Here is a 14,341-nt window from a genome sequence, read left to right as displayed (position 1 = left end):
AATCTACGTCATTAATCCTCTTGGAATAGTCAGTCAATTTTTGTCTTGATTGGAAGATCTGTTAAAACAGCAAAAGAAAACTGAAAAAAAAATCTGGAAATTTTTGTAGAAATAGTTTATAAATAGGTATATTCCAGTTGGAAGATGTGACAGTCCTCTCAGAAAATTAGATGAATTAGGTTCCTTATTGTATTAGAGCGCTTCTTATGGAGTTTTTTTGTTGTTCTTTTTTATTAGCCCCATACAAAAAGCTGATAAACAGGAGCCTGCTGGGGAATAAACCAAAGGGAATTCGCCTCTGTTTGGATTCTTTTTCTTGGAAAGCTCCTTTGGAACTTTTCTTTTAATGGTTCAATTTAACCAGACTTTGCTAAACTCTTACAGATGGCCTTTGCTTCTATTTGGGGAATCTGTCAGTAAAAAAATACTTGGTCAGCCTAAAAAAAAAAATAAAATAAAATTAGAATGTATTATAATAATTTCTCCTGCTGATACCTGCAATTTACTGCATCTCTTTTCAAGTGCAAGTATGAGCTTCAGAGAAGAGGACTTAAAAAATAAAACAAAAAAAATCAAAAAAAAAATTCTTTTTCAGTATTGCTCCTCATTTGCAGGAAACCCTTCATTTTCTTTGGCCCTATATCCATCAGCAAGCTTTCAGGGATGGTAATTGATACTACCTAGTTTCCAGTTATAAATCATCTTTTGTGTGATTTCACTTTGCCAAGTGGAAGGAATGGTTCCAGGGGCTTGTTAGAAGTCAGCAACATGATCTGATACAAGTTTAGAGTTGAAATTAGAGTTGTATTTTAAGAGCTTGACAGGTCTCATATCTTGTTTTTTCACTTGGCTCATTTTTGTATTATTTCTGATAACCCAAGTAATTTAAAGCTTAGTGTATGAATTCTGGATGCGAGTGTGTTGCATTGTACCTCAAATTAATGGCAGAGGTAAGATTATATCTTAACAAATGGCCTGAGGCTTCCAAAATTCAACTTTTTAGCAATTTAAATAATAAAATATCTCCACTATGAAATGGATAGATTTGTATTGAGGGCTGTGATTTCCTGAACACTTCTTTTTTCTTTTTGGTCATCATTGCATTTAGGTGGTTTAACCTCTACAGGTGTTTTTTTCCCCTTTGATTAATAGAAAGGAAATGGAAGCTTATGGTAGCTTGGGAAAAAATGGTGTCTTTGCAGTTCCATAGGGTTTCTAAGCTCCACCTAGATGTGAAATGTGGAAGCTTTTCTTTGAAAACAAAATTCAGCAAAGCGTTCAGTCAACATATTTAACTGAGAGCTGGTGAGTAGCCCTCCTGTGGCTAGTGGTAATCTTCCTGCTAAAAGTCAAGTGTGTAACGAATGCTTTGCTCAATTTAATGCTTTGATTCTTACTAAGCGATAGTACTCTCAGTTTAAAGAATGAAATACTATTTATGCCGCTGCATGATGATTGTGGCTGTAAGTTTGGACCTCTGCATGAACAGACTGATTAAGAAGTTACTGTTTCTTATTAACAACTCCCACAGAGCCTGATGAACACGAACAAAGAAGAAATGCGTGAGCTTGCTGCCCTGTTTTATTCTGTAGTGCTGTCTACAATGTCTGGAAATGAGCTTAGGGCCTCTGTGGAGCAGCTGATCAAGATGACAAAAGACAATCATGTAACTACCTTCCTTTGTCTGCTTCCTGCTGGGCTTTTTAGTGTCATGTAGCTGGTGGGAAATCTGAACCTCTCACAGTGTTTCCAAGATGTATTAGCCTTAATCTGAGTGTAAAATTAACTAGCTGGCTTCTAGTTGGGTGGTTGGAAGGGATTTTTGATGTAGGTGAGTGGAACAGATCTTTAAATAAATTAATCCCTGAAGCTGCTGTTCACGTTAGTAAGAGGGTTTCTTGAAGACGCTTCTTGTAAGCAGAGCCAGTGCAGTCAATGTATTCACCAGTTTTAGCCCCCTAGATATTCATTGTATTTTTGAAAGGTAATAGATTATACTACTTACATCCACCACATTCCTGATTCTGTATTAGTGGGCAATTAAAGGCTCCCACAGAACTAAGAAAATGCCTGTTTTGTTACTTATGTCCCTCCCCTAGCTAAGCCGTAGTGCCCTATGGCATCACATCGCCTGAGGGCATCCCGCTGCTGCAGGGCTTACCCTGCTCAGTGTCCTTGACTGGGTGAGGCCTGGCTGCTTCCAGCCCCACAGGGGATTGATCAACAGACCCCCACCTGCTGTAACTGTGTCCCCCACCCACAAGGTGGGTTTTCTTCCCTCCTCAAGGAGCTCCACCCTCCTTCCCTTATTTTTGCCTCTAGATTTTGCCGCTACTAGAATAGGGAAAGAACTCTGAAAACTCCTGGGGGGGAGAAAAAAGACAGATTTCTCTGCCAGTGTGTCTTTAATCCTGAAAGTAAGGGAAAGTATCAGCATTTTTTGTCGCATTTCCCCAAAACTTTATCTCGGTCTCTCTAAAGGACTTATTGTGACTCCATTTTACATTTCAGGTAACAGACACAGATGCTGATCGTTTTACATATTAACTGACAGATCTGGTTTTATTTTGAGTCCATGAAAGTTGTGCCTATTGAAAGCCAAGTCGTTGCTCAGTGGTAGACAAGGTGCAGCTTCTGCAGTAGCAAAGCTAGCTGCTTTCTGCCTCAGTGGTCCTGCTTACCAGTAGGCCATGGAGCTGTGGCTGACCTTTTACAGAACCTGGCTTACAATGAAGAGGAATGTGAACCATGGAATAACATCCATTTTTGCATGTTTGAGTCAGTTATCATTGTTTTACTGCGAATGCACAAAATACTCAACAGAAGTTGAATCAGTACTAGTAGGGGTGGCAGAGATCTCCAGTAGCTCAGTAAGGACTGCAGTATAGATGGATAGTTAAGTGAGGTTTTGAGGATCCTGTCCTGACAGCAGAGTTAAGCCCTCACCTCTCCTTTTTTTTTTCTTTTTCTTAGTTAAGGTAGCAATTAAGTCTCACAGCCTTATTTCTGAAAAAAAAAAATCCTTTTATAAGAATTCACCTGCGGGAGAAAGCACTGCCATTAGATAGTCTCAGCACCAAATCAGAACTGGAAAAATTAATGTGCTTGACATTTAGTTGTAATAATTAGTTATCACAGTTTGTTGCGTACCAAGCTGTGTAAGGGCGTTGCCTTCAGTATTAGTAGGCCAAGTATACTCTCAGTGTCAGCAATGCAAATCTAAAGTAATTCCCCTTTATTACTTATTACGAAAAAATACATTTTGTGTTCATAATCTCTGCGTGTCCTGTTTTTAAATAGAGAGTATAGCATTATCTAAATTCACCTTGCTAAGTCTGTACTTAAAAATCATGAATTATTACTTTTTTTTTTTTTTTTCCCCTAACCACCAGGGGGAAGGCTTTAGGAATGTGAGTTCTGGTGATAAATTCTAAATCTGTCCTCCTAAATCTCTTCTGAGTTTTGTTAATTCGTCCTAAAGGACTCCATCAGAGAACATGAGCAGTATTAAGCGCTCTGTTGTTGTATTGTATGTTAGAACTCCACATTCTTCAGGGTGCCTCCCCAGCTGGCTTGTCCATATGCGTTTTTAAATCAGTGCTGTGTGCAAAGTGTTGCTTACTTTGAAAATGAGATTTTCTGCACTGTTGGTGTTGTCTGTAGAGCCCGGAGGTCCAACATGGATCCTTGTTGGCTTTGGGATTTACAGTAGGAAGGTACTTGGCCAAAGGGAAAATCAGAGCAATGGAGCTACATGACGTAGAACAACCAAACACTGCAGTCATGCCGGAACAAGAACAGCTCATAAAGTCGACGACAGAGACAATAGGTAACTTCCCACCTAAGACTTTGCTTCATGTAACAGTTGTTTTTCAGCCACCCCAGGCTGAGGACTTTTCGAAGATATTCAGCTCATACTGTTACCTTGAGTTCATTATGTGTTCCAGAATCTACAGCCTGTAAATTTACCATATGATGAGATGTATGGACATAACCCTTTTCAGCAGGAAATAGGTGGACTCCTAGCTCATTGACCAACATAGCACAATTAGGAGCGGTGCCACTGTCTAGGCTCCTCCGAGTTTCTCCTCTCACTTTGATTTAGTTCTTGCATAACGCTTCCTACCAGCTGTAGAGGAGATAAACACCTTGCTTCTTGCCTGGGTAAAATATAACTGCCTGCCTGCCCATTGCTAAATAATAAAACAAGATCAAAGTCATCCTGTTTACTTTTTCGTGTAGGTTCTTTCCTGGACAGCACCTCTCCCTTCCTTGTGGTGGCTGCTTGCACGGCTCTTGGGGAGATTGGCAGGAATGGCCCCTTGCCAATCCCCAGCGAAGGCACAGGGTTTACAAAGCTGCAACTTGTTGAAAGCTTATTGGCCCGAATCCCTTCCAGCAAGGAAACAAATAAGGTAGGATTTTGTAATGTTATGATTCGTGTTCATTTCTGGAATGCTCCATCCTCAGGTTTATATTAACGCCAAACTCAGCCTTGAATTTTGAAGAAGTTCTTACTGAACCTTGTTAGACTAAGTGTTGGCTTTAGTGAGTCAAACTTAGAGTAAGGGTTTTCGGAAAGTCCAGCATTGTCTAGCAGTTGACTGAATGTGCTTTCCGTATCTGTAAGTAGGAGCTCATGGGATGAAAATTGTGAAAGGGGATAATTTTAATTCAAGAAAAATGGGAATATCTTCTGGAGAATAATACTCAAAGGTAACACGAGATTTGTTTCGGTCTGCGTCATATGGAAAAGCTGTGTTTTGGAAGAGAGGAGCAATTGACCTAGTAAGTCTCTTGCAAGTCTAACTTGAGGTACCTTAAGTGAAACTTCAGAAAGAAGGAGAGGGATGAAAGAGTATCTTCTGGACTTATAGGAAAATAATGTGATTGTTATTCTTGTTTTGTTTGTATTTAAGATGAAGGAACGAGCAATACAAACATTAGGTTACTTTCCTGTGGGAGATGAAGATTTTCCTCACCAGAAATTACTGCTGCAAGGTTTAATGGATTCTGTGGAGGTGAGGAACTAGCAATGTATTATTCTTTATACTGCAATGAGTTTTTCCATTTGAATGCTTTCGGTATACTCTGGAGCAAGGTTTACAACGGCAGCTGTCTTCTCATAATACTGTCTCTTACTATTTTGAAGCTGGTTTGAAATAGAGAGCAGAGGTAGGTTTGGAGATTGTAAAATTATAAAATGTTCTATGCCACAGTTTAAAAACTTGCAGTTGAGGTTTCTGCCCCAGTCTCTGAGATGAGTAAGTGCTCCCATTCAGGAGGACTACCAATATGCATAAAATGTTAAGCGCTTGTAGCAATGAAGCCTTATTGAAGTCTGTATTTTGGCCTTCAAAAACATCCTAAAAGTTCCTTTCACATTCCTTTTTATCAGAAGTACGTCAGATGTTGTTATTCCCTTGATTTAGAAGCTTTCTTTATAGTAAGATCTTTTGTCAGTCTAATCCACATGCATTTTTAGTGCAGTGCATTTTTTCACAGTACTGCAGAGCTGCTATACATTCTGCAATGTGCCAGACAGCAAAATTAAATAGGAAGTGTGCTCTTCTTTATAGCTTGTTTTTATCTTTCTTCCTTGTTCATGCTCACATAGGAGCTGTAGAAGCACCTATTGAGTATGAAACAGGCTGGCTTTGCTGAGTCCTCCAGTCTGATGTGATCGAACAAGCAAGAATAGTAAGAACACTGTGTACACATCTACCAAATTACGGTTTTGAGTGCTGTGTTTATCTCCTGGAACTGCTTGGAGACATTACAACTTCCTTTATAAAATGTGTACTTCAGGAAAAAAAAAAAATCTTAGACTGCAGGAAGCTAAGGACCTATGTGTCCAAATGCCTGAGCATTTTGGACTTCCAGAGAGTAAGGCAAGCAATCTAGAAGGTACACAGCAGGTTTGGAAAAAAGTTCTTAGAACAAAAGATTCATCATAAATAGTGACAAAAAATTGGCAGTGTTCTGCACATTCTGTTCCTGAGAGCTTAGGAAAATAGTGGAAAGAGGACAGAAAAGCAAAGCAAAATAATGGCTTTTTTTTTTCATGTGAAAGACAAATTCGTTCCTCTCTTAGAATCACAGTAATTTTTGTTAATGTCTGATGATCTCATTCTAACATAGTGTTATTTCAAACCTGTATCTCCAATTTTCTGTTCACTGATTTAAGCTTGTGCAGACCGTCGAGTGCTTTGTAGGAGGCATGTTGTAAAAATAAGTGTGGAAATCCAGGTGTGATAATTTTAGCTCTTACCATTTGTTTAGGAGACTTCTACATTGGCACAGTTTACATCAGTTTCAAGGTGTCTGAGTCACCAACTGGTCTTAGAATTTCAACAAAAGTGTGGTCTTACTGTAAATTGGTGCTGAGAATTGAAGTTGGGAAAAAGGCTGTGGTTTTGTAGAAAAAATGCCACAAATTTTTTGGTGTTTGTTTAATTGGTAGTCAGCGAGGCTCTGTTGTGTTTTTCAGGCTAAACAAATAGAACTGCAGTTCACTGTTGGTGAAGCTATTACCAGTGCTGCTGTAGGAACCAGCTCAGTGGCTGCACGTGATGCATGGACAGTAACAGAGGAGGAATACATACCCCCTCCAGGTAGGCTTTCCTAACACAGGGGACTGGGTTGAGAAACATGAAATCTCACAGTTCTGGCCTAACACTGGCTTTATCTCTGTGGTGTTTCATTTATAATGGTAAGAAGTAAGAGACATTTTCCCTTGCACTTTGCATAATGCACTGTTCTGTGTCGTGCAGTGCTGAGTTATAAACAAGTCATTTCTGCCCGTCTACTCAAAGGGTGGGAGACTTTATTTCACATGCTTTTTAAAGGGCGTCTTGATGAAATCTAATTAATTGTCACTTGACACTGCATTTATTTTTTTCATTTTGTTTTTTCATGTTGAGTTAGCTTCAGGTTTAACATACACAAATCTTTAAAAATAGCATTTTGAAGACTGCAGTGGAAAATAGGATTATAAGATTAAATTGCAAGTTATTTTCCAACGACTTGGACCAACACTTGGATTAAGTGACAGATAAAGTAGATGGAGCAGTTTAAGGACTGAGATTCTGTGTCAGTTGAAATACGAGCGTGACAAAACGCTAGCTCTGAAACAGCTGTAAATATCAGCCTCAGACCTGCAAACAGGGTATTAATGTTGGGAGAGTGGTCTTAGATCTCAGTTGTACACAAATCTGAGCGTGTGAGCATGTGGAAACCAAACCCTGCCTTTGCTCCAGGATTTTGGAGTTATAACGTGTGCACGCACTCACGCATACGAAAGTAGTGCACTGAATCTCATGCAGTATGAGGGGTACCTCTTCTTAGCCCCAGGCTCTTGAAACACTTTCATGAAGGGTTAGGAAAAGTCTATTCAGTGTTTCTTTTAGGAGAAATACTTTCCCAGAGACTATACTGAAGGTTTTTCTTGAGTAAGCAGAGATCACTGTGTCACCTAAATACTCGTATGCTGACAGGTTTTCCATTGCTGCTGCATGTTACGTGGAAATTGAAAACAAATGTGGCCGATTCTGAAGTCTCCCTCCTTCCCCTCCATCTTTCTTTTTCTCAAATAGATTTGAAGGTGAATGATGTGGTTCCCTGGGTCCTAGACCTTATTTTGAACAAGCACATTATCAGCCCCAACCCACATGTTAGGCAAGCAGCTTGCATCTGGCTTCTATCAATGGTGAAGAAGCTGAGCGCACACAAAGCAATTAAGGTAAGGACTATGCCCTTTTCCTAGCACTTGCTCCTTGTCCGTATTTTTCTGCTCACATCCTTTCTGTCCTTTCCTTCCCCTTCACTTCCATTGCCTCTTTCTTCCCAGTGCTGCTGCAGTCATTACTGAGGTCTTTTTAAGTCATGGCTTGTCTTTTGTTAGTAGGGGAGCGTACTAGCTGGCAGCTGAACAAGGCTGTTTGGACCTTTGCAAACATCTGACTTGCGCTCAGGTCAGAGTGAGCATGATGCAAATATCTTTTATAAGATAAAGTGTTTGTACATCTTCCATTAGGAAGAATAGGTGGGTGTCAGTAGAGTTTTTAGGATTTCTTTTTGGAAAATATTAAAAGGAGGTGTAAGAGGGGAAGAAATTGGAAAACTAGATTGAATTCCTGGACTTGTTTGTTTCACAGAGTTCACCACAACTTTGTTACCTAGCAGAAGTTATATGCTTAATGTACTTAATATTTGTGGTGTACTTTGATGAAAATCTTGTATTTAGCGGGTTTGTCTGTTATGACAGTCCCAAAATGTGAAAGATCCTATGGAAGGAAAGACTTAATAAACCATTCCCAACAAAAACATCCTCTCTTCACACAGAGGTGCTATAGGCTGTGATGATACCAGGTAACCACTTTGTTCTCTGCAGGCAATTGATAAAGAGCTTTGGGAGACAAGATGCTTTGCTAATTTAAGCTGCTACTTTTAAAACCTTGCCATGTATTATACTCATCTAACAGTGAAACTTGTGGGAGGTGGCAAAATCCTCTGGTTTGGAGATGAAGGAAGGCTGTCCCTTGCACAGAGGACAGTCCTGTCTGGCTGCAAGTCAGGGTTATGATATGCTACTGCTATGTATTAGACAAGGAAAATAAAGTATGTGGTTTACTAATGACATGGTAACTGTAAAAAAGCTCTGGTCGAATTACTGTTATGTTCTGTGAATGTCAATCAGGCTGTTGCTGACCAGTCTGAAAAGACAGCAGTTTCTGTCATAGTTATAGCTCAGATAGCCAACTCTATTGATACCGTAACTTCTGTTTATCTGTTAGGGGCTGTCTTGAGACCAGAGAAAGGATACTAAACCTGAAATAAAAGTAATGTCCTTCTTTCTCATCTTTCAGTCTCATCTCAAGGATATCCAAAGTGCATTTGTTTCAATTCTGTCAGATAGTGATGGTAAGTACTATCACGACAGTTTTATCTTGTAGTGGGGTCTTAACAGATGGAGGGAATCTTTAACAAGCAGAAAATCACCTACACCTTCTTTGTCAGCCAGAATTAAACGATGGCTCTAGAAACATCCATTTCTGAAGTAGTACAAGTGATTATCTTTCCTAGGTGTTACATGCAGAAATATAAAGAGCTTTCTTCTGTGTTTTGCTAACGAAGCACAAATCTGCATTTTCTCCTGCAGACTGTAATAACAGAAACTGTTCAGTCTGCCATGCTCTGAGCAGAAAAATAAGTATCACAGAGTTCTACATGGACAGCAACTCTGAGACCTCCTTAAACTAACAATATTTTGGCTTGTATGGCCACCCACGGCAGCTAGTGGGAAGGATGGCAGCCAGTGGCCTAACCAGAGCTCACTGAAGTTAAAGAAGAAAGTGTTACTATTACCTTTGCTGAACTTCAGTGCAGGGGCCTGCAGCATGTAAGAATATTGGCAGCTCTTAGAATGCTCTCAGCTATCTCAAAACCACTAGTGACAATACTAACAAGAAGATGTCAGTTTACTGGGGGGTTTGCCTTTGGAACTAACTGCTGCTTCAGAATCCAAAACTTCTGTCGTGCCAGACTAGCTCTGCTGTGAAATGGAGAGCTGTGAACTACAGCACAGAGCTTCTGTTCCTTAATCATGATTTTGGTTGGATCTGGTTATTGAAATTTGTTTATTACTAATCACATGCTTATCTTCGATTTCACTTTGTAAAATCTCTTGCAGAGCTTAGTCAAGATGTTGCTTCAAAAGGTCTTGGGCTGATATATGAACTAGGAAGTGAACAGGATCAGCAAGAGCTAGTCACCACGCTTGTTGATACCCTTATGACTGGGAAAAGGTACAGTGCGCTTAGAACAAAGTGAGAGAGTACCCTGAGCTATGTGTCTGATGGGAACAAAAATATGCCTTTCTTTTGGGTGGAGAGATGTTTTGTGGCCAAGGGGAAGCCGTTATCCTCATACTGCAGGGGAGTCAAACCGGGACATTTCTTAGTTCAGCTTAGAGTTTATTTGGAGTGAAGTTGTTCCAGTTTTGTTCCATTCTGAATTTAAAAAAGCTTCCAAATAATGATTCAGTCCTGATTCAGGCAGTTCAAATCAGTTTGCGTTTGGTTAGATTTCCTACTTGCTGCATTGTGTAATTGCAAAGGACAATGACCTCCTGCAGCAAGTCTGAACAATATGAATGTTGCAGAAGTGGAGACTTGCCTGTGTCTGAAACACACTTTTTGTTGAGGAGGATTGTTAATGTCACTTCTGTGCTTTAGTGCAAAAACTGACAATCCTACGGGACTCCTGGCTGATAATCATGTTGAATCAGTGCTGGAAGTGCTCTTCAACAGCCTAATCCTGTCTAACCTGGTGTGAGTGTGGCCACTGTGAATGACAAAAGTCCAGCCTTGGAGTTTGGGGGATCCGGTGGTGGTGAGCGGGAAGATGAATGGAAAATGGATTTTTTTCATTCTGAAGTAGTCATGTGCTCTTCAGGGTGTGGGTTGTGTCTGGTCTGAAATAAAAAGCCATCATTCAGTGTTTTGACTCTTAGCTTCTGACTACACAGCGAAATCCTAACGTTCTGAAGCTTCTCATTAACATTGCACATGACACAGCTTAATCAGATTACTTGTAGTGTGTTTACCTTTGTGCATCTCTACACTGTGTTTTTGTTGATGTTTTTGGTTTTCTTTTTCTTGTGGGACTGGAACTGGGAAGGTACTGACTAAATAGAGCAAAACAAATTCACTTGTTCTGTAGCGTGCAGTCCAATAGAACCTGCTAAGGTTAATACTGGACCTCTTTTCCACCAGAGCCAAACATGAGATGACAGGAGAAACCGTGGTGTTTCAGGGTGGCCTGAGCAAAACCCCGGATGGGTAAGTTTAATGAAAGACACACAGTCAATGCTGAAATGGTATTCACTTGCCTATAAATCTGCTTCCTGTGTTTTTCATTCCTTCTTGTTCTTTAAGTTACTGTAACTATTTTCATGTAATACTGATAAGGTATTCACTTTTCTCTCTCTGCTTTAGGCTGTGATTTGACTATTGTGGTATTTCTGTAGCTAAAAATAGTAATTCCCCTAAAAATAACTGATTTCCCTTCTGCTTTCCAAAGTCAAGGTCTTTCTACTTACAAGGAGCTTTGTTCACTGGCTAGTGATCTCAATCAGCCAGACCTGGTATACAAATTCATGAATCTGGCCAACCATCATGCCATGTGGAATTCTCGGAAGGTAATTTACTGCTTTCATACTGCTTTCATTCCCTCTGTGAGCTCTGGAAACAGTAACTGCATTTCTCTAACTCGGTTATATGATCCATCTATAACCACATGTGGAGGCCACGTGTTGGTGCTTTGGTGTCAGGCTCAATGCAAATTCAGCAGTTAGAGAAGCAAATTTAGGATTACTTCTTACAACAAAACATTGGTATCACGTGGTTTATATCATCTTGCATTCCACTCTGAATCAGCTGTGATCCTTTTATTTTTGAGAGCATTTAGAGGCCAGGTCTTGATATGTTCAGGCAGTGAGTTAATATTTTCAAAACTGGATGAATTTTCACCTGCCAGAGAAAAAGAGCTTTGTTACATAACAAGTCACAGCAAAAACTATTCAGCAACAAGATGCTAGAAACCAGGTTGAAAATGCACTGGTTTAACCACTGTTGCCAAAATAGTGTCCTTTTTAGCTTACCAAAAGCCAAACTTGGTATTTTAAAGCTACTGGGACCCTTAGCAAAGTCAGAAGACTACTAGATCCACTTCCTGGGGGAAAAAAAAGAATAGCACAATAAATTTTAAGATCTAAGTAAATTTTTCAGAGCCCTAACTTGACAGCTGTTTCTCTGGTTTTACCTACACGTGGAAGAACTTGTTTTGTCCCTAGGAGCATGCAGTCATCTTTTACGCAGAAGACCCAAGTGGGCTGTGTCTTCTGTAGTGCACCTTTCATGCTCTTTTGTGCTCCCTACCTGAGGTTTTGAGTCTGGCAACTAGTGTCTGGCCCCTCAATGCAAAAAAACAAGCTCCAACATTAGCTCTCTCTGTCCTGGGACTCCAGGAGGCATAGGAGCATAGTTAGGTTCATCATCCTTGTGGAATTTTACCAGTCAGGGTAAGTCAAAGAAAATCTACTCAGCAACTGCATGTGGAGCTCTGGCATTTGAGGAAATTGCAGTCATTTAAATTGAAGGGGACATCTGGAAGTCCATGCTCCATCCTTGCCAAGCTGTGCAGGGCCTTGCTAGATGATGCCTCTATTTTCCTTACATCTTGGTCTTCACAGCAGTGGTCCTAACTGGGAGTTTGTCTTTTCTAGACTGTGACCCAAACAGTATATCCTTTGAAATCCCTTAAGTGAGGTTTTGAGTGGAAGCTTTTGACACAGCAAGTCAGGAAGCAGAGATGAAAGTCACTGGAAGTAGTCTGTACTGCCTGTACTGAGTATCTTCTCTTTAGGCTATCCTGGCAAACCCCATGGTACCTCATGAGTGAGAATCAGTTCCACTGTGTTATAATTGGCAGTGGTGCTCTGCTGGAAAAGGAAAAGAATATGAAAGAATGAGCTTGAAGTAAATAAGGACACAGGCAAACTAGTCGTTCCTATCAATTGCAGATTGTACGGTTAAGGAAGCATTGTTTTATTTTTATTTTTTCAGTGCCTAAGTTATGCTAGGTCTTCTAAATGCATCAAAGTTGTAAGGAAGCAGTGGCCCACCCTGAGGAAGGAACCGTTTAGGAAAAACGTTCTCAAATCCTTATAGTTTTAATTCTCTACCAGAACTTTGGCAAAGGGTGTCAGATGACATCTTGAAATGAAGGAGGAGGTTTTGAAGTAGTATATTGTCTCCTGAGTGTGGTTGTATGCTTGAGATGACTGTGGTACTGTAGCACTGATAAGGGCTAATACTGGTACCACTGTAGTCCTCTTAACTTGGTGTCTAATCTGTGTCAGTTAGCTTTGCCACTGACTGTGGTGTGCCCAGGAGCAATAACTGAGTGGCTGAGCAGTTTGTTTCATCACACATTCTTTTGTTACTATTTCAGGGAGCAGCTTTTGGTTTCAATGTGATTGCTGCCAAGGCTGGAGAGCAGCTGGCTCCATTTTTGCCCCAGCTTCTTCCCCGGCTCTACCGCTACCAGTTTGACCCCAACCTAGGCATTCGACAGGCAATGACCAGCATTTGGAATGCCTTGGTCACCGACAAGTCAATGGTGAGTGAGCTGTAAAATACAGAGTGGTGGGTTTCTGCTAACCCAGGAGCATCTCAATGATCCTTATGGAAAAGCTGTATCTTGTGAAAGACTGTGCAGAAAGAGGTGAGATGTTGTTCTCAAGAAAGAGTTGGTTAAATCTGTGGATGAGGTGGAGAATGCAGAGCCTTTGTGCTGCCTCTTACGTGTGAAAGGATATTGCAGATTTTGTGTGGCCAATCTTAAAGTTTGACTGACTTGATACTTAAAGTACAGTCTTTCCTCTCCGTGATGTGGCTTTGATATTGCTTATGAGAAGCTTTTCAGAAACCCTTGTAGCTGAAGATGCATTTCTAGAACAAGAGCATCTGAATATGGTTCCTCAGTTCTGAAATGGGAAGAAGCCCATGCAAAGATGATGTTCCATCAGTTTGAGAATAATTCTGCCCTGGCAAGTCTCAGGAATAAGTGAATTTCATGATGGACCCTTATTTTATATCCAAAAGGCCTGGAACTGGAGTTGTAAATCCTTTCTCCTAGCAAGGCTGATCTTTGTGTGAAGTCTTTGACTCTGATCCTTCAACAAAGGGCAACTGCTTCTGCTGTAAATATGGGTTTGGTGCTGCATATAAACAGTTCTATTGGTAAAGGACTGTCACAGTGCTAAGCCCTGAAGCAGCGCAGAGACAGGCACTTCTAAAGCAAAGTCAAAATAAGCTTGCACAGTCAGCCCTGGTGAGCATTAGTTTATCTGCTGTGGCTAAAAGCAGGTTGTATTGTCCAAAAGGATCTTGTTTTCAGACAGCGGAATGGATGCATGCTCCTTGTTTGTTTCATGTATGATCTTTTCTTTTTAATTGTAGGTTGATAAGTATATGAAGGAAATTCTTGAGGATTTGATCAGTAACCTAACCAGCAGTCTCTGGAGAATCAGGGAATCCAGGTATTGCTAGGAAAAGTAACAGACTTTTCTTTGAACTCTCTTCTTCACCATACGCCTTTTAACCAAAAGAAGTCTCTGGAGAGGAAGATGTGTCCTTTCCACAGGATAGACCCAAACTGGGGAGTCTGCACTTGAAGTGTGATACAGTCTTAAAGCTATCTGCTTCATTGAGCCTGAAAATTTGTATTGCATGCATCCTGACATGATACTAAAAAATGTTCTCCAAAAGAAAAGCTT

The 14,341-nt window shown here is 40.4% G+C and overlaps 1 protein-coding gene across 4 annotated transcripts in view; it reads left to right on the top strand.

Annotated features, from left to right (window-relative positions):
- The window catches only part of ECPAS (Ecm29 proteasome adaptor and scaffold), a 66,156-nt gene that overhangs the window by 36,101 nt on the left and 15,714 nt on the right, over positions 1–14,341 (top strand). For all 4 annotated transcript variants that reach the window (XM_035564508.2, XM_035564506.2, XM_035564507.2 and 1 more), the window contains exons 20-31: positions 1,532–1,666; positions 3,664–3,829; positions 4,243–4,415; positions 4,920–5,021; positions 6,491–6,614; positions 7,596–7,741; positions 8,868–8,922; positions 9,692–9,806; positions 10,776–10,841; positions 11,083–11,200; positions 13,015–13,182; positions 14,025–14,104. In XM_035564508.2, coding sequence (XP_035420401.1) covers positions 1,532–1,666; positions 3,664–3,829; positions 4,243–4,415; positions 4,920–5,021; positions 6,491–6,614; positions 7,596–7,741; positions 8,868–8,922; positions 9,692–9,806; positions 10,776–10,841; positions 11,083–11,200; positions 13,015–13,182; positions 14,025–14,104 — 1,448 coding nt within the window. The remainder of the gene's footprint in view (positions 1–1,531; positions 1,667–3,663; positions 3,830–4,242; positions 4,416–4,919; positions 5,022–6,490; positions 6,615–7,595; positions 7,742–8,867; positions 8,923–9,691; positions 9,807–10,775; positions 10,842–11,082; positions 11,201–13,014; positions 13,183–14,024; positions 14,105–14,341) is intronic.

The sequence above is a fragment of the Cygnus atratus genome, chromosome Z (assembly GCF_013377495.2).
Source record: "Cygnus atratus isolate AKBS03 ecotype Queensland, Australia chromosome Z, CAtr_DNAZoo_HiC_assembly, whole genome shotgun sequence".
Classification (NCBI taxonomy): domain Eukaryota; kingdom Metazoa; phylum Chordata; class Aves; order Anseriformes; family Anatidae; genus Cygnus; species Cygnus atratus.
This window is presented reverse-complemented; position numbering and strand designations above follow the sequence as displayed.